A 20,706-nucleotide genomic window follows, 5' to 3' on the forward strand; every position below is an offset into this window, starting at 1 on the left:
TGTTTACATGGTAAAAATAGATATATAACTAAATAAATAACTAAATAAATAAAACACCCTTATACAGTATATTAATTTCTCAGTTAACCCTATAAATATTTAAAGACTTTTTACAGCAGAAATAACACGCAGAGAGTTCTAGGGAGACAATAGTGAGGAAGGGGTGGATCTCGGCTCTTTGAGCAAAAGAGATCCCCGTCTCCTCGGTGACTTGTTAAAATTTCGTATCGTGCAAGAGGGCTGGCTGCGTTTTTAGGGGGTACACACCCATGGCTGTAGCTTTGCATCGGGGGGTAGAGGGGAGGATCGAAGCACAGGGTGGGGCCATGGAAGACTTGTTCGGTGCCTCTGACAATGAGCTGTATTCTCAGCCACACATGCATCTCAGATCCATTCTGCTCAGCTTAGAGGGGTTTTCAATCTCTCCCCTCCCCTCCTCCTTGCTTCTCTTTTTCTATCCACCTCCTGGGGCTGCCAAACCTAACAATCCTCCTCCTCTGAAGCCAGGCGAGAAGAGCTTGGGAGTCTTATTGAATGTCCATTTCCATTAACTCAGCCTATGCAATAGCTAATCCACTGCACCGAAGGCAAGAGGCTAATTAATGACAAGCTTTTACAGTCAAGACTGGCGATAATTGCTTCGGTGTCCTTTATGGTGCCAAGATAAAAATGGACCGGGCCTAACATAAGAGGCACTGTGTACACTGCAAGACAGGAGGACATTAAGAGCTGGCCAGCTGAATACGGAGCAGAAAATTACTAATAGACAAGAGATAATGAATAGGCCAGGCAGGCATTCATGGGGAAAAATCCATTTTGTTAGCACGCGAAATGAGGTGCTGGAAAGAGTTTGCTAATTGTCCTCATCTTGTAGCGGGCAGCGCTGCTCCCCAATTCATTTCTCTGCTAATTGTGAGCAGGGAAGGGTGCCCACAGCGCCCTGCAGCAATCTGCCTGCCCAGGCTTTTCACATTTTTTTTTTCCTGTTGGGTTTTTAATTGTTGCTAATACACCTTTATATTGAAGCTAATGAGGGGGAATTATTGGACAACTTTATGCATGGATGCGAGGAGAGTGTAGTCCGGGGATTACGCCTTGATGTGTGCTCTACTCTAACCCATGGATTGTTGTTGCCTACTCCCATCAGGTACAAGTTTATTTCATGTTTTCCTTCCCAGATCTAGCACTCTGTAAATAGTTTGAAGCTTAGATGGTGTGTACTGACTTTCTAAACTGAGCTCTGTAAACAGTATTTTTTGGGTGACCCTGCTATTAGTTTAGTGTTTTTTTTTTTCTTTTAATGGAGAAATATTGTTCTGTCTTTGCTGTTTTGGATTCTTTGTAAATTTTATTTTTTCTTGTTGTGTTCTCCCCTCTCCAACAGAAAAGCAAACTGAAGCTTCTGCCTCATCATCTGGAAGAAGAAGACTCGACTAAGTTTATTATCCTCACTCTGATCTCTATTGCCTGTATAATCGGGGTTCTTGCTGGGTCTGGGGTCATCTATTGCCTGCGTCATCGGTCCCACCACAAACTCAAGGAGAAGCTCTCTGCTTTGGGCAGTGACAGCAATACAGATGCCACCAGCACTTACCAGGTAACTTTTCACGTGTAGTTCATATTTATATATATATATATATATATATATATATATATATATATATATTATTGAAAGTTGAGTACAAGTTATGTGCTATAGAAATTGGTCAGGGTGATGCTTATTTCTTGGTATTATAAAGTTATTTTTTTAATGTTTTACTGCTATATAACTTTTAAGGGGATGGGGTACTTTGACATTTTTATGCTGTTTATATTGTATCCAGAATGACGAGGACTAATGGGAAAGGATTTCTTAAAGAAATCTAGAGATAGGCTAAAATTATTATTTGATTCGGTGTTTTAGTATATCATGTATGAAATGGAAACTATGCATGAAGTATGTGATGTCTGATGAGATATAAAACTATATTTTATTATGTGTATGATCTTATAATAGCCTAAAGGTAAAAAAAAAAAAAATCTAAGCTAAAAATATTCAAATTCATCAGTATTATTGCTATTATAAATTAGATTATTTTTAGTGTATTGTATTTAGTGTATTTTTATTCATTTTTTATGTATTTTGAAACAACTTTTTTTCTTTGCCACCTTATATTTACACTAGTTTATTATGTGAAAAAGTGTAGTTGATAAGACAAATGCATAATCGATGAAATGTGGATTTCAGAAATTAGATGTCTGAATTTGTTCAAATGTAGACTCATAATAACCTCAGCACATAGTCACTTTGCCTATATTTAATTTTGATCCATCTAAAGGTACAGTCCATCATGAATGAAACATTTATTGCACTATATTTACGTGTTTTCATATCGAAATTTCTAAATCAACGACTTTCAACCAGCTGTGAATTAAATGTCAAATTTTTCAACAATTAAAAAAAAAAAAAACAGCAAAAAAAACAATTCAACTCAAAACTTCCCATGGCTGCTCCAATGAATAATATACATAATTAAGCTCAAAGCAGGAAAAAAAAATGTAGTATGTGACCTTTTAGATCTACCTCTTGGGGGCATATTGGTTAAATCGATATTGATTTTATAATGAGTAATGGTGTGCTTAATAATCTGGAAAGTGCATACTACATAAATTGGACTGAATTTATGGGACTGGTGAGAAGAAGGGTTATGTAAACCTTGAAAAATAATATTGTTCCAAGAAAAAAATATGTTTCAAAAAAATATTCAAAAATAACTGCGCGTTAATGATGGTTTTCCCACGAACTACAAATAGTAAAAAATAATCACTAAATGGGAAGGAATTTAGAAAACTATAAAGGACTTATCTGTTCTGACAGAATTATTACATTTCTGATGAGATTATTCTAAAAGGTTTTTTGTCTTATTCTTTTTTTTTCCCTTAATGTGGAAATATAAATGGGTTAATTTATCACCATTTACGTTAGTGGAGTAAGGTTCCCTGGTAAACAAACCAAGGAAGCATGTTGCGTTTTAATTACCATTTTTATGAGGAGACGTAATTAGTTTTATTCCGTCAGCTTTTATTCTCCCTATTGTTATGGTATTTTAGGACGCTATAAACAAGCTCTGGGAGTGTCTTGTAAACAGCAGCCCTGAGCGGCACACATGCTACTTGTCACTGTGCCCATTTAAGGTGATTAGAAAAATGCCTGTGTAACTTGCCTGGGTGATCAGCACCGCTTAGTGCTGCAACATTGGCTACGTGGGATGTACATTTTCAACCCATTTTCACCTGACTTGCCACCTCAGTAACCCCCTCACTGCTCTGTAACCTTACGAGGAAGGGCTAAGTAGGGGTTAATGACTCATAACTAGAATTTTTTTTAAGTTAACCCCATATAGGGGACCAGTTTTCATCGATTAAGTAGCATATGACGTGAAAACAAAATTCTATTATTCAAAATGCCAAAGAAAGTTGCACCTGTTAATCCTATTATACCATTCAATTTTTGCTCCAAACCCTTTGTTCTGCTGCCATAGCCCCACAATGCATTGTGACACCATTAGATAGCATGCCCCCGTGTCAATGTAGCTGTAGCCCATGTTATTAATAGTCACTGGTTTACATTAATATTTACCGTGGTTGTGACCTTATCGATGCACAATGACAAGGTTGTTTTGTGTATAGATTTTTATTTATTTAGTTAAAAAAAACAGTTTTTTCCCCTGTATTGTCTGCCCAAAAGGAAGCCTAGGATTGGTTTTATATATATATATATATATATATATATATATATATATATATATATATATAAAGCTATATCAAGATAATTGACAATGTTCTCTACCTTTTTGGAAAGATACACACCATCACAGCCCAAAATGTTACTTAATATCCAATTGGCAGGCCAATATATTTTCCCATCCCATATAGATGAAATATACAAAAACAGAAGTGTAAGGCTACCAAAGTATGGAGGTGCTAAATATAAATCCCCCCTTATTATTTATTAACCAAAATAGCCATCTTCATTTGTTGTAATATTCCCAACCCTAGTTACTATGCATGATGTCTGTCTTCAGTTTTGGACACAAGAAACCCAGAAGTTGCCTCTCCATACACTGCTGGCCAGCATATGGTGTAGTGGCCATTGTTAAGAGAAAGGCCACCAGTCAGTAACCCTCGGACAACTGGTCTGTTCAGCATATGCTGCCTTTTCTTTTGTTTCACCTTCTAATTTATTCCGCATTATGCAAGTCATTTGTATTATATGTTGCTGAATTATATATTCTGTGTTGTCGTCACTTGACCAGATATGAATGATAATGTGCACGTCTTGGCTTCCACTATTCCTGTTACAACTACTGTATGTTGTTAGAGGTGCATCTAGTGAGTCTCTATGTGTTTTTGGAAGCCAATGCTGTTTACCTAGTGGGTGGGGAATGGTTACTTTGCATAATGTATTGTCATCTGTCAGAGGTTCCCTCAGCCCTACAGTAGCCACAATTATGAATTCAAGAGTTGAATTGTTTTCTTTTAACGTTAAAGTCAAATGGGTGTGAACCTTGACTAACGTCTCCCCATCCTCCCTTTGTGATAGTCACACAAAAGACTACCCTATCCTATCTACATTCCTATTCACTCCTTATTGTTTCCCTTCTCGTAGGGCTTCATTTAATTTCATATATGTGTTGAAAGAACAGATTTACCGAATGCATAGGCTCCCAATGTATTTATTCTGCTCTCTCATCACATGGGTAAAAATAGAAGAAGAAGAAGAAGAAAAAAAGATGAAATATTTTTATTGAAAAGTTGGGTCTCCAAAGAGTTCCCTCATTATCCTACAAATGTCAGGAGATGAGGAACAGTGCAGAGAAAATTCTTTTATGTGTATGAAGCCATCTTCTTCTTTTTCCCTTCTGCCTCTCTCTTTGTTGAAAGTCTTTGATGTTCACATCTCTGCAGAAAATTGTTGTCATTTTTTTTTTTGCTTACTAGGAAGACCAAGACAGAGATGTAGTCACCAGAAATTCTCCATTAAAGCCCTATAGGTCCATATGTGAAATGAATTTAGATTTCTTTGATGCCTATGGTTCTTGCTATGGCTCCTTCTAGAATTTAGCATAATAACTTTTAAAGATTCTCTTAGAATGAATTATTAATACATGGTAGTTAATGTAGAATAGTGGGCAAAAAAGGGGTATCACTCACACTAACCAATCCAGCAGAATCTGCTCTGACTTTCTCTTAGGGAAGGGTTTCCAGTATAGTGAAGCACCATGTTGCAGATAGCTGTTTGATTTATAATATATCATGTACATCATTATTAAATAATATATCGCCTTACCTGGTATTATTAATATGCCATAAAAGTCATTATTAAATAATACACCATGCACCCTCTACTGCATAATGTAGCGGGCAACATCTACTGTAAAAAGAGTGTCATATTACAGAATGTACCATCGACTGGGTTATAATTCCATATGCCATATTACTACATAATGCACTATGTGCCATCTGCTATATTTTCTTACAATAGCCATGTACAATATTATTACATAATGCACCATCTACTACATACTACACCATGCGCCATCTACTACTAAAAAATGTGCCATATTATTAGATAATGCACCAGGTGCCATGCTGGTAAATAATGCAGTACTGTACCATATTACTTCATAATGCACCATCTATTATGTTATATAATAATAACCATGCACCACAGTCTTACCTAGTGCACCATCTACTATATAATGCGTCAGGTGCAACCTACTACTTGTTAAATATTGCACCATGTACTATACCATATTTCTACATATTGCGAAAGCACCATGTATTATTATTTTATAATGGTACCATGGTATTGCGTAATGCACCATATCCTACATTATTACATAATGCACCATTGACTACTTTATTTTATAAGAGCCAGGCGTTACAGTACTACATACTGCACCGCCTACTACAACATTACATAATGTGCAATACACCACGTTACTAAATAATGCGCCACCTACTTCATATTAAAACCATAGACACCCTCTATGTCATCTACCACAGTATTACGTAATGCACTACAATTTTATATAATGCAGTCTTTACTACATAATAGAGACACAAGTCTAGCTCACCCGATCAAGTCCAGCCAATGCATGGACAGTACAGGACTCCGCCCAGGAAAAGCAAGCAAAAGGAAAGAAATTCCACTGTGGCAATGTTGCATAAAATCTTGCAAGTTTATTCCAAAATCTACACACCAAATGGCTTGATAGAACAGGAGGGGACGCGCTTTGAGTGACATTTTTCCTGTTCCTGACGTTTCCTTTTCGTTTGGTGCGTTGTTTTTGGAATAAACTTGCAAGATTGTATGCAACGTTGTCGGACTGTAGTTTCTTTCCTTTTGTCAACTACATAATGCACCATGCCACATCTGAATACCTTGTGGGTAGAGGCGTCACAAATATGTAGCCTGCCAGTGTATGCCATCTAAAAGGCAGTCGTGCATTCAGTGCAGAGTGGCATCAAGCCTGAGAATGCTTTTCATTTTGTTGATGAAGGTGAAATGCCATTATATGTTGAAGGGGTACTCCGCTGCTCGGCATTTGGAACAAACTGTTCCGAACGCTGGAGCCGACGCCGGGAGCTCGTGACATCATAGCCCCGCCCCATCAATGCAAGTCTATGGGAAGGGGCATGATGACTGTCACGCCCCCTCCCATAGATTTGCATTGGGGGGGGGGCATGACACCATAAAGGGGCGGGGCTATTGCATCACAAACTTCCGGCGTCGGCTCCAGCGTTCAGAACAATTTGTTCCAAACGCTGAGCAGCGGAGTACCCCTTTAACCCCACGAGCTGTATAAAGCAGTGAGGGTGAAACAATCACCTACTATATTATGTACCACATACTATGTTATTATATAATCGCCATGCAATGCCATGATTAATAGATGTACTGTACGCTACATTATTACATGATGCGCCATCTACTATGCTATTACCTCCTGCACCTTGTAACATCTACTATGTTAGGAATAAAACACATTGGCCCATATTTATCAATAACAACAGCCAATCACAGCACAGCTAACGAGCTCCGGTAAAATGAAAGCTGAGCTGTGATTGGTCACTGTGGAAAAATCACTCCTTTTTCTCTCTCTCACAGTTTGATAAATCTGGGCCATTGTTGCATAATGCAGCATGTACCATCTATATAATTGCATATTGCTCCACCTAACATGGCCCTCTATGTACTACGTAATTACACTACTCATCATGAACTATCTACTACAGTGTTACATAATGCATGATACACCATGTTATTACACTACTCACCATGGACCATATATTAAAGTATTACAGAATGTTATTTTACTACTCACCTTGGACTATCTACTAGAGTATTACACATTGCACCATGTTATTGCATAATACACTATGGCCCTCATTTACTATTGCAAACCCCACATGTTTTGTCGGGTTGTGCGCCAGAATTTGTGCCAGAATTGAAAAAACTCTGACTAACTCTCCATTTTGCTAAGAAAACCCGAAAAAAGGGTGGGGCTGTTGGGAAAAGGGGGCGTGGTCACCAAAAAGGGTCGTGTTCCCGACATTTTCACAAAAGCCCAACATATTTACTAAGGTTACCACATAAAATGTGGTGGATTTGAGCTGAGGAAAACCCCACAGATCAGAGCATGTGTAAAAAACAGCAAAGTGTAGGGAAAGTGGAAAATGTAGGGAAAACTTAGTAAATACAGTGGAAAATAAATTGTGGGGAATTAAAACCCACAAAGAAACCTACACAACACTCTTAGTAATTGAGGGCCAATGTTATTTCATTATGCACTATGCATCATAATACATCATATTCTTAGCTAATGCACTATGCACCATGCAGTATCTTGTTTAATAATCCAAGCATCAAACACAACATTTGTAACTAACACACCATACACCATCTACGATGTTATCACATAATGCACCATACTATTACATAATGCACTATGCGCCATGCAGTATTTTGTTTAATAATCCATGCATCAAACACAACATTTGTAACTAACACACCATACACCATCTACGATGTTATCACATAATGCACCATACTATTACATAATGCACTATGCGCCATGTTGTGTAATAATCCACACACAAATCACAACCTATATAACTAAAACCCCATGCGCTGTCCACTATGTTATTACATGCATCATATCATTGAATCATGCTCCATTCATTATGCTGAACCACATATTTATTTAATTTACCCAGCACCATGTATCATATTCCTAAATAATACATTGGGCAGCATGCATCACATTATACAGTAAAACTATACACCAGGGATAGGATTATATAAGACACCAGGCGCCACATTATTGTAATACAGCAAGCGCCGTGTTATTAACTAGTCATTGCGTAGGTGTATGGGGATGCACGACCCATTATGAAATGAATAAAAATGACATATAGAATACAAATATTTGTTTAGGGGTCAAAATTAACAACTGATGGGTAAAATCATTGGAAATGGCAAGCCTGGTCTAGGACATTATGTTCTGTTAGCATCAAATCCGGAACACAGCGCAGCTCTTCCATTTTGATGTTTCACTTGTGAAAAACAATGAATATCATGCTGGGCTTGTAAGCGGCCGGCATGTTGCATGTGACCAAACGTGTCTACTTTTCATTCATTAGCATCCTGACCATGGTTGACTTGCTTGAATACCCTGTCACTGGAGGCGTCACATTTCTGGAGCCTGCCAGTGTATACCATGTAAAGACAAGTCATGCGTTCAATGCAAAGTGGCATCAACCCAGAGAATGCTTTTCATATTGTAGGTGATGGTGAAATGCGATTATATATTAACCCAAAGAACTGTATACAGAAGTGAGGGTGAAACAGTCAACCACTAGGCTCAATTGCAAAGAAAAGGGATTTCTACTCGTAAATTCATTGAATATTTTTGTACCATAGTGCATGGCATTATATGGAAAAACACCAGTGCCTGTCTCCATTGGGCTCCCGATATCATTTTCCCATTCTTCTTACAGACACACTACCTTCAGTTATGCAGTAAGTCAGTAGAGCTTTAGGAGTATACTGTACGTGTAAATTAAAGTAAATGGAGGAAACCCTGGTGAGACCTTCTGGAATTCCTCCATATGTGTATTAAAGCCTCAGACCTTTTATCAAGTGGAAACGATTTCTCCCCCGCAGCTGCCACTATATATTCAATAGTACGTGTGCAAACCTTCATTATTCTCCTGGTAAATACAGATTTCAGTGCACTTGCATGCTTCTGTTATGTTCAACTGACTGAGCTGAAGTCGAGAAACTTGTTGTATTGAACCTCGACTTTAATACATCCACCATGCACTCTGGTTATATTATTACACAGCTGGACTAGCTTCAGCTGGAATATAGAATTACAGTATTAGGGCAGCTATAGACCACCTAAGAACTGTAGAGAGACGTAAAGTTCATGTGGCAACAGACCCATCTAAAGGCCATTGAGTAAAAATTATTTATGTTATTAATATATGAAAAAACAGGACTGAAATTGAGCAAATTTTTACATTCAGACCTAAAAAAAGCTCGTTATTATTCTGGCTATAAGACAGGTTCACATATATCCAGCCATCCAAGCATGATCCATTGCCCCTGGTGCCCCATCCAATGTCAATAGGCTGGAATGTAACATGCCTCAGTACTTTAAGTGGTGCATGCGCCTCCGAATAAATTGCCCCCTTTGCTTTAAGACTGGGGTATAAATAACCAGACTTATTAAAGTCTACCCTATGTTTTATAGGCTTTATTGGAAGTTTTGTTGGTACCATGTAATAACATGCACAGTAGTAACTTTCTAATAGTTGGGGCCAAGTGGCTTCCCATTTTAGAGTTCCCAAAGAGTATACTGGAAGGCAACATACTGGGGGACCACTAGTTATACCTGGTGGTGCAAATAAAATTAATTGTGTTGTCCCTGAAAACAAGTTACATTGTGAAAGTGAAGGTGTGATCGGTCACATAAGCAACATCTGTCAGTGTTCAAATAAACCAACCAAACAGTGCCTTTCTCTGTACAGTATGGTACTCCAATAACAGTGCCAGGTATTGGCCAAACATTCTCATTCAATTGATATATACTGTACAGTGCCACCACCACCATGTACTGGAAAAATAATATACTGGGCAGTGCCCAATAGCAGTATATACAATGTAGGTACAACCATACAGTGCTCAGGCCAACATACAGTGGCCAGCTAACAAGTACATGCATAAAGTAATTTTATACCAGTACTATACAAAGTCTACATAAGGCTGGGTTCACACCACGTTTTTGCAATACAGTTCCCGTATTTTGAGTTAAAAAAAATGGATTCCTCAAAGCCTGGCTAAACGTATCAAAACGTGTATACAAATTTTAATCCGTATACAGTTTGAAAAATTATGTAAGGTTGCATCCGTTTTTTAAGAAAAAAACATATACGTTTTTAACTTTTCATTTCATAATGAATAAAGTTTCACTTAATTGATTGAAATTCCAATAAAAAAACTGTGCAAAGTCAAAAACCGTATGGTGAAAACCGGATGGAACCGTACTTACATAAAGGTCTGTACGGTTCCCATTGACTCCCATGTTAAAAAAAATAATTCATATGTTTCAATACGGTTTTTCACCCGGACCAAAAACAATGTTAGACTACAGTTTTGGGTACAGGAAAAAAAATGACAAAACCGTACAGGATGCAAAACGGACACGACCTGATGCATCTTTTGGCATACGGTTTTCAATGGAGATTCAATGCATACGGTTTTCAATTCTGTTCTGTATGATGTGACCCCAGCCTAAGACAGCTATACAATTCATATTAGGAGGTAGTTGCATGCTTCCAGATCTTACATACTCTGCTACCGCAAAGGTTGGGCACCCCCATTATCAAGGCTATCCTTGGTAAATTCATCACGTGCATTTGACAAAAAACATGAACATTCATAATAATATCATAAAATTATGGAAATGTAATAAACTGTTGCCTTTCTTGCTATGTCTCAGATACCACCCTGGAGGATGATGGACTAACGCATTTCAGATCATCCAAACCTTGGTTAAGAAATGATTGTAGTGGTGATCATTTTCTTTCATGTTGACTTTATACAGAGTTAGGGATGTGAGGTAGGCCCATTGTTTCCATCATTAGAGTTATTAATATCCACTCATTTATTTTGATCTAAGCTTTTAGCAGGCTGCATAACAATTTTAGAATATAATAGAATAATACATTGTTATTCTTTTTTTTTGCTATATAAAATCCCCACAACATTTAACTGGCCAAGTCTGGTAATTACCAGAGAAAATCCAATAGGTTGTTACACATATATCTTAATTAGGAATTCCACATGGTCCTCCTAGGTGGTAGGCAGGAGAAGTGCTTCTTAATCCAGTTGTAATGTACCCCAGCAGGGCATGTTTTCCAGATTCTTTCTATTCACAGGTGGAATAATAAGTAGCAGATGTAGTGAACTAATCAGTAATTAATGCTCCTGGTAGGATATCGGGAGAACGTTCTCCACTGGAGGTGACGCAGGGCAGGGTTAAGAAGCCTTAGTGCAGTTCATAGAAGCTGGGAACATTGTATAGAGTAGGATTTACAGCATAATACTATCTCGCCATGTCAAACTTAAGTGTCTGTGTCATAGTTTGTCCTTTTCTATACTTTTCTAATCATTTTTGTATTTGACAGCATAGATTTCTAAGTTTTTATCTCAATGAAGCTCAGGGTTAGCCAAGTATTCAGCATTCTTGGTTGTGGTGCATGTTGGCTTACTAGGGGTGTGTTTTATTGCTTTTAGGGTGTCTGTTTTATGGATTTACTATAAAGATTTCTACATCGTTTTCCACTTCCAAGATGGATTATTGGATGTACTATAGTTTGATTACATGTGTCATGGTAGAATATGTGCCATGGAGGGTTGTTAGCTGGATTTCTATTTCTTATAAGATTCCCATACACCTTTTATAGCTGTCGGCCGACAGCTATAGCTACCATTTATTCCATACACATGAACATTGGGCTCGGCCAAGCCTTTGTGTCTTCTGAATGGGGAGAGGGGAGGTAAGTTGCTTCCCAACAGCTCTGGTGGGGGTTTATCTTCCCAGAAACAAAAGGGTCAAACTTTTCTGAGACTTTAATATTGATAGTCTTTTCTTAAGAGAGGCCAATAGTATGTAATTTTTGAGTGTGACTCCCAGCAGCTTCACCGAACAGCTGAATGAAATGTATAGAGTGAATGGGAGCTGCAGTCCCAGGCCAGGACACTACTGTATATACAGCCCTGAGCCTGTGAAGGTGCATTTTCCCAAACTTCCTATAACACTTTATATTTTCTAAACACAAGAAAATGATGGAAGACAGCACTGCAGAAGAAGTTTTCAGAAAAGTTTATTCACCCTTCAAATGATAATTGTGATGCTTCAACCTCACTTTGAGGTCATCCTCGAGCAATACTTGAAAAAGACCTCATAGTGAGGTTGAAACATGGCACTTGTTATTTGATGGGCGAATAAACTTCACGTTCTCTGATAACTTCTTCTGGAGTGCCGTCTTCCATCATTTTCTTGTTTGGATTACAAAACCTTGGTCAGATTACAGAGGACTAAGCACCCAAGGACTACATGTCCCATCACTTTGCACTATTCAGACCTTCAGTTGCTTGTACCATATTTTTCTCCGTATAAGATGCACTTTTTCTTCCCCAAAACTGGGGGGGGAAAGTTGGTGCGTCTTATAACGGCAAATTAACCCTTCAGACGCGGCGATCAAAGCTGACCACCGCATCTGAAGCGAAAGTGACACTGCTCAGTCGGGCTGTTCGGGACCGCCGCAGTGAAATAGCAGCGTCCCGAACAGCTTACAGGACAACGGGAGGGACCTTACCTGCCTCCTCGGTGTCTGCTCAGTGCCAGGATCACCTGCATGGCCAGCGCTCTCCTTCGTCGTCATCACGTCGTCGCGCACGCCGTCCTGTCATCCAATAGGAGCGGCGTGCGTAGCAACGTGATGGTGGCGGTGGAGAGCGAGGATACTAGACAGCAGGATACCGGGCAGCAGAGATGCTCCGGAGCGACGGGGACATCCGGGGACGCGGCGACAGCGATGGAGGGTGACATCCAGGGCAGCGGTGACGAGCGGTGACAGGTCAGGTGCGGCGGGGACACGTGAGGATTACCTCCTATACCAGTGGTCTTCAACTTGCGGACCTCCAGATGTTGCAAAACTAAAACTCCTGGCATGCCCGGACAGCAAATGGCTGTCCGGGCATGCTGGGAGTTGTAGTTTTGCAACATCTGGGGTTCCGCAGGTTGAAGATCACTGTCCTATACTTTACATTGTATTTGGTTCAGAATCTTTTTTTTTCTAGATTTTCCTCCCTTAAAATTGGGTGCGTCTTATATGCCGGAGCGTCTTATATGGCGAAAAATACGGTATATCTTCTAGTAGAGCAGTCATCAAATACATGTATAGATTGCATGTATAAGTTGTTTGTTGCTGAGTTTCCTTATTCCTTTACCATTATTGATTATGATTGATTATTCCCAAAAAGCAACTTTGTTAAAAAAAATGTTAAAAGTCCATTATTTAAACATTTTTGTACATATCACATTTCACAGTATACATCTAGAATATTCACATCTGAATATTTGCTTAAAAGCTAATTAGGGGTTAATTCCCATTATATAGAAAGAGGTTAGTATTGTTAGTGCAGTCAGGTTGTGTTTTTTCTCTGTTGTATAGTCACAGGCCATCTGATATTGCTCCAATCGCTATCCTTGGCACTTACCTGTGTTACTTGGAAGCACACTACCTCTCAGACCTGCCCCATCCATTAGTAAGGTGGTTTGTTGGCAGATAACATAGGTACGTATGTGCCAAGGATAGGGCACATGTTTATGAGCTCTGGTAAAATGAAAGCTGAGCTGTGATTGGCAGCTAAGGGAAAGCCAAACAGTTTTGGTTTCAGGCAGACTTGCAGGGAGCCAATCCGTTGTCATGGCAGCCAAAGGTTTACTGAAGGCCTCAGTGTGCCGTGACAGATTTGCTATAGGAAGATCGCTGAAAAATCTATTCAATGCAATAGAATAGATTTGAATAAACAATCGAATGATTGCTTGTAGAAATCCTCTAGGGAGACTTAAAAAGTGTACAAAAAAGCAAAATTATTTTATATATGGCCTCATACAGTGTCCTTTCTCTAGAGCCTCATACAGTGTCCTTTCTATATGGCCTCATACAGTGTCCTTTCTATAGTGCCTCATACAGTGTCCTTTCTATAGTGCCTCATACAGCGTCCTTTCTATATGGCCTCATACAGCGTCCTTTCTCTAGAGCCTCATACAGTGTCCTTTCTATATGGCCTCATACAGTGTCCTTTCTATATGGCCTCATACAGTGTCCTTTCTATATGACCTCATACAGTGTCCTTTCTATATGACCTCATACAGTGTCCTTTCTATATGGCCTCATACAGTGTCCTTTCTATATGGCCTCATACAGTGTCCTTTCTATAGTGCCTCATACAGCATCCTTTCTATATGGCCTCATACAGCATCCTTGCTATATGGCCTCATACAGTGTCCTTTCTATATGGCCTCATACAGTGTCCTTTCTATATGGCCTCATACAGTGTCCTTTCTATATGGCCTCATACAGCGTCCTTTCTATATGGCCTCATACAGCATCCTTTCTATATGGCCTCATACAGTGTCCTTTCTATATGGCCTCATACAGCATCCTTTCTATATGGCCCCATACAGTGTCCTATCTACAGGGCCTCATACAGCATCCTTGCTATATGGCCTCATACAGCGTCCTTTCTATATGGCCTCATACAGCATCCTTTTTGTATGGCCTCATACAGTGTCCTTTCTATATGGCCTCATACAGCATCCTTTCTATATGGCCCCATACAGTGTCCTATCTACAGGGCCTCATACAGCATCCTTGCTATATGGCCTCATACAGTGTCCTTTCTATAGGGCCTCATACAGCCTCCTTTATATATGTGGCCTCATACAGTATCCTTTCTATAGGGCCTCATACAGCGTCCTTTCTATAGGGCCTCATACAGCGTCCTTTATATATATATGGCCTCATACAGTGTCCTTTCTATATGGCCTCATACAGCATCCTTTCTATATGGCCCCATACAGTGTCCTATCTACAGGGCCTCATACAGCATCCTTGCTATATGGCCTCATACAGTGTCCTTTCTATAGGGCCTCATACAGCCTCCTTTATATATGTGGCCTCATACAGTATCCTTTCTATAGGGCCTCATACAGCGTCCTTTCTATAGGGCCTCATACAGCGTCCTTTATATATATATATGGCCTCATACAGTGTCCTTTCTATATGGCCTCATACAGCATCCTTTCTATATGGCCCCATACAGTGTCCTATCTACAGGGCCTCATACAGCATCCTTGCTATATGGCCTCATACAGTGTCCTTTCTATAGGGCCTCATACAGCCTCCTTTATATATGTGGCCTCATACAGTATCCTTTCTATAGGGCCTCATACAGCGTCCTTTCTATAGGGCCTCATACAGCGTCCTTTATATATATATGGCCTCATACAGTGTCCTTTCTATAGGGCCTCATACAGCATCCTTTCTATAGGGCCTCATACCGTGTCCATTCTCTAGGGCCTCATACAGCGTCCTTTATATATATGGCCTCATACAGTGTCCTTTCTATAGGACCTCATACAGCGTCCTTTCTATAGGGCCTCATACCGTGTCCATTCTCTAGGGCCTCATACAGCGTCCTTTATATGTATGGCCTCATACAGTGTCCTTTATATAGGGCCTCATACAGTGTCCTTTATATAGGGCCTCATACAGTGTCCTTTATATAGGGCCTCATGCAGCATCCTTTCTATAGGGCCTCATACAGCATCCTTTCTGTAGGGCCTCATACAGCATCCTTTCTGTAGGGCCTCATACAGCGTGCTTTCTATAGGGCCTCATACAGTGTCCTTTCTCTAGGGCCTCATACAGTGTCCTTTCTGTAGGGCCTCATACAGCATCCTTTCTGTAGGGCCTCATACAGCGTCCTTTCTATAGGGCCTCATGCAGCATCCTTTCTGTAGGGCCTCATACAGTGTCCTTTCTATAGGGCCTCATACAGTGTCCTTTCTGTAGGGCCTCATACAGCATCCTTTCTGTAGGGCCTCATACAGCGTCCTTTCTATAGGGCCTCATACAGTGTCCTTTCTCTAGGGCCTCATACAGTGTCCTTTCTGTAGGGCCTCATACAGCATCCTTTCTGTAGGGCCTCATACAGCGTCCTTTCTATAGGGCCTCATGCAGCATCCTTTCTGTAGGGCCTCATACAGCATCCTTTCTGTAGGGCCTCATACAGCGTCCTTTCTATAGGGCCTCATGCAGCATCCTTTCTGTAGGGCCTCATACAGCATCCTTTCTGTAGGGCCTCATACAGCGTCCTTTCTATAGGGCCTCATACAGTATCCTTTCTCTAGGGCCTCATACAGTGTCCTTTCTGTAGGGCCTCATACAGCGTCCTTTCTATAGGGCCTCATGCAGCATCCTTTCTGTAGGGCCTCATACAGCGTCCTTTCTATAGGGCCTCATACAGTGTCCTTTCTCTAGGGCCTCATACAGTGTGCTTTCTATTTACACAGTGTGTATTTTGTAACCAACGTACACGCTAAACGTCTTTATAGCCTCCAGTTGCCAAACAAAGTCCAATCAATATATTTATTTATTTTCATTTTTCATCTCATTGAATGGCATAAATTAGTATACTGCAAAAAAGAAGAAATGTACGGATGATTGTAGTAGACTATGATATAGATAGATAGATAAAACAGATGCCAGAAAATCCTATGGGGATGAATGTGTTAAATGGATGCCTAACATTGGCATTACCCCTCCCCCCTCCTCCATAGGCCATTACAGCATTCATTTAATCTACATGTCATGAAAAGCTGTTGAAAGCTCATGACATATACATTATATACGCCAAAGCCATTATAGCCTATGCATGACTGATAGTGCTGTTAGACATCTGTCACCGCCTTTGTTTAACGTATATGGTGGAAATGTTTTCCGAAGTGTATGTTAAATGTGAACATGATGTATAAAGGGACTGAGGTGTCTGGCCTGTGGTCATGTCTTGGCTGTGACCCTTTGACTGCTGCCGGCATTTTCATCCACGTAGAGCTGGTATGCTGGGGCCGTGGCAATCCATAGCGTATGTTCACACTGAGGAATCGATGAGGATTAATTCCACTCAGGAAACTCAGAAATTCTGCTATCTTCTGCTTGGAATGGAACTGGCGCGGAATTGGTGCCAAAACTATGAAGAGGGAATCTGGAGGAGAATCAGTACCAATACCCCCAATGGCTGGCTCTTAATTCTCCTTTAGAAAATTTGGCAGAAAAATGTTGCATCAATTCCACATTAAAGAAAAAGTATCATGTAAAAAACAACTTAGCCCCTATCCAAAGTATAGGGGATAAGTTTTATATTGTGGTGGGGTCAGAGCGATGGGTCCCCCCGCGATCTCCTGTTTGGAGCCCTGGCTCTCCTTCACAGCCGCCACTCCCCCTCTATATGGCTCTATGGGAGAACCGCTCGGCAATCTTCGCCTCTCCCATAGAGCTATATAGAGGGGGCGTGGTGGCCCCCGCTTCCGTCGGGGGTCGTGACAAGCCGATGTGAAGGAGAGCCAGGGCTCCAAGCAGGAGATCATTTGGGGGGGAGGCCAGCGCTAGGACCCCCTGTGAACTAAAACTTATTCCTTATCCTTTGGATATGGGATACGTTTTTTTACATGATATTTTTCCTTTAACTCCTCAGGGTGAACATACTCTTAGTCTGCTTTCCCTAGTGGTGTCTAATGGCAGCCAGATTCTTTTTTGGGGTATGTTCACAAAACGACTGAAGTGCTGCAGATGTGTTGCGGATTTTGACTTTCCTACGGAAAAATCTGGAACAGCATTTCAGTCCTGTGTGAACATACCCTGTTACTATATAGGTGTGCTGGCCCAATTGGCGGCTTTTATTGTAGTGTTCCCATAGACTTCTGTGATTTCTGTGTGCATACTGTATGTCATTATATTGATCATTTTTATTATTGTAGTGTTCCCATAGATTTCTGTGATTTCTGTGTGCATACTGTATGTCATTATATTGATCATTTTTATTATTGTAGTGTTCCCATAGATTTCTGTGATTTCTGTGTGCATACTGTATGTCATTATATTGATCATTTTTATTATTGTAGCGCCAATATATTCAGCAGCACTTTGCAATTCAGAGGGGGCATACAAATGCAGGCATTAATCAGAAAGAACCAAATAATTCAAATAACAGGAGTAATGACCCTGCACACAAGAGTTTACAATGTATGAGGGCATATTATTTATTTACAATGGTATATATAAAGTATATACAGATATGAAGTACATTAGAGTGCAAGGAGTCAGAGGACACTGTTGAATGAAGGGATCAGGTTCAGAGGAGAAGTGAAAAGAAAGGAGTCAGGTGACCTGTGGTAGAACTGCCTATCATATATATAGCCTAGGTCTCCAAACTGTGGGACTCCAGCTGTTAATAAAAACTACAACTCCCAGCATGCCCGGACAGCCGTTGGCTGTCCGGGCATGCTGAGAGTTGTAGTTTTGCAAGAGCTGGAGGTGCAAAGTTTGGAGACCACTTCTGTATATAATGTTCTCGACCCTACTGGATCGGGAGACGTGTTACTCAAGTCCGCAGGGGCTAGTCACCCTGTTCCCAGTGGCTTTTGAAACTATGGTTTCTCTGAAATGAACCAATTTCAGAATAAATCATCGTTAATGTGTTACCACCATGCCTCGCCTCTGTTTTTTTGTTTGGGATGTATGAAAGAATTGTCAGGTTCCCTTTAAAGGGGTTATCCAGGAAAAAACTTTTTTTTATATATCAACTGGCTCCAGATTTGTAAATTACTTCTATTAAAAAATCTTAATCCTTTCAGTACTTATGAGCTTCTGAAGTTGAGTTGTTCTTTTCTGTCTAAGTACTCTGATGATACGTGTCTCGGGAACCGCCCAGTTTAGAAAAGGTTTGCTATGGGGATTTGCTTCTAAACTGGGCGGTTCCCGAGACACGTGTCATCAGAGAGCACTTAGGCAGAAAAGAACAACTAAACTTCAGAAGCTCATAAGTACTGAAAGGATTAAGATTTTTTTATAGAAGTAATTTACAAATCTGTTTAAAGGGTACCTCTCATCAAATAAACTTTTGATATATTTTAGATAAATGAATGTTGAATAACTTTCCAATAGCATGTTAATGAAAAATATGCTTCTTTCTATTGTATTTTTCCCGATCAGTCCTGTCAGCAAGCATTTCTGACTCATGCTGGAGTCCTAAACACTCAGAGCTGCCAGCCTGCTTTGTTCACAGCCAAACAGGCTGTGAACAAAGCAGGCTGGCAGCTCTGAGTGCTCTCCTTTGGGAACAAAGCAGACTGGCAGCTCGTAGTGTTTAGGACTCCAGCATGAGTCTGAAATGCTTGCTGCCAGGACTGGTAGGGAGACCCCTAGTGGTCAATTCTTCAAAGTGGAAAATTAAATAGAAAGAAGCATATTTTTTAATAACATACAATTGTAAAGTTATTCTGCATACATTAATCTATAATATATCAAAAGTTTTTTTGATGAGAGGTACCCTTTAACTTTCTGGAGCCAGTTGATATTTAAAAAAAAGTTTTTTTTCCTGGATAACCCCTTTAATGTGATTTCCTTGGGCATCAGGTTTCAAAGAAGTGGTTCAGCACAAGTAGTCTTGGAGATGCGAAAGACTCAGATTATTGATATGGTTAGATTTAGATTATTGATATGGTTAGATTTAGATTATTGATATGGTTAGATTTAGATTATTGATATGGTTAGATTTAGATTATTGATATGGTTAGATTTAGATTATTGATACGGTTCGATTTAGATTATTGATATGGTTAGATTTAAATCATTGATATAGTTAGATTTAGATTATTGATATGGTTAGATTTAGATTATTGATACGGTTAGATTTAGATTATTGATATGGTTTTTGTCAGGTGGGTATAATAAGTTATGATTGTATACAGTGACTGGCATGGGGGGGGGGAGGCATGGGTGTAGCTGCTGGACAGAAAGATAGGCCTGACTGCGGCATTCAGGTTGGACTGGAGAATGGAAGACTGACTAGTAAGGCTATGTTCACATGTCAGAATGTACGCACGGAAAATCTCAGTGCCGACATTCTGCAGACTGCGGGAACGCTGCGTCTCCGCCTCTCTTATAGAGATGAATGCAGGGGGCGTGTTTGTACCAGCTGACCTGCTGGGTATGAAACACGCTCTAGCAGCACAGTGACGGGGTTCCATACTGGAGATTGTGGTGGGGTCCCAGTGGTTGGACTTCCCACAATCAGACATTTCTTACCACTGGACCACTTCTTCTTACCACTTTTTAGCGCTGGACCACTTCTTTAAAGGAGTAGTGCAGTGAAACATAACTTATCCCTTATCCAAAGGCCATTCTGACCCCTACAGGAAGCCACGCCTAACACACCGACTCCATGTATCCGCTGCTCCATGCGGGGGTTGGCACGCCCCCCTTCCAGCAGACTGCCGAGACCCCGTTAATGAGATCTAT

At 40.1% G+C, this 20,706-nt stretch overlaps 1 protein-coding gene and 1 long non-coding RNA gene across 2 annotated transcripts in view; one reads left to right on the top strand and one right to left on the bottom strand.

Annotated features, from left to right (window-relative positions):
* PTPRN2 (protein tyrosine phosphatase receptor type N2) overlaps positions 1 to 20,706 on the top strand; it is a 1,048,643-nt gene that overhangs the window by 903,128 nt on the left and 124,809 nt on the right. Inside the window, exon 13 of the mRNA XM_056519562.1 lies at positions 1,385 to 1,597. Coding sequence (XP_056375537.1) covers positions 1,385 to 1,597 — 213 coding nt within the window. The remainder of the gene's footprint in view (positions 1 to 1,384; positions 1,598 to 20,706) is intronic.
* The window catches only part of LOC130273183 (uncharacterized), a 205,036-nt gene that overhangs the window by 180,107 nt on the left and 4,223 nt on the right, over positions 1 to 20,706 (bottom strand). The gene's annotated exons all lie outside the window — the stretch shown is intronic.

The sequence above is a fragment of the Hyla sarda genome, chromosome 5 (assembly GCF_029499605.1).
Source record: "Hyla sarda isolate aHylSar1 chromosome 5, aHylSar1.hap1, whole genome shotgun sequence".
NCBI lineage: Eukaryota > Metazoa > Chordata > Amphibia > Anura > Hylidae > Hyla > Hyla sarda.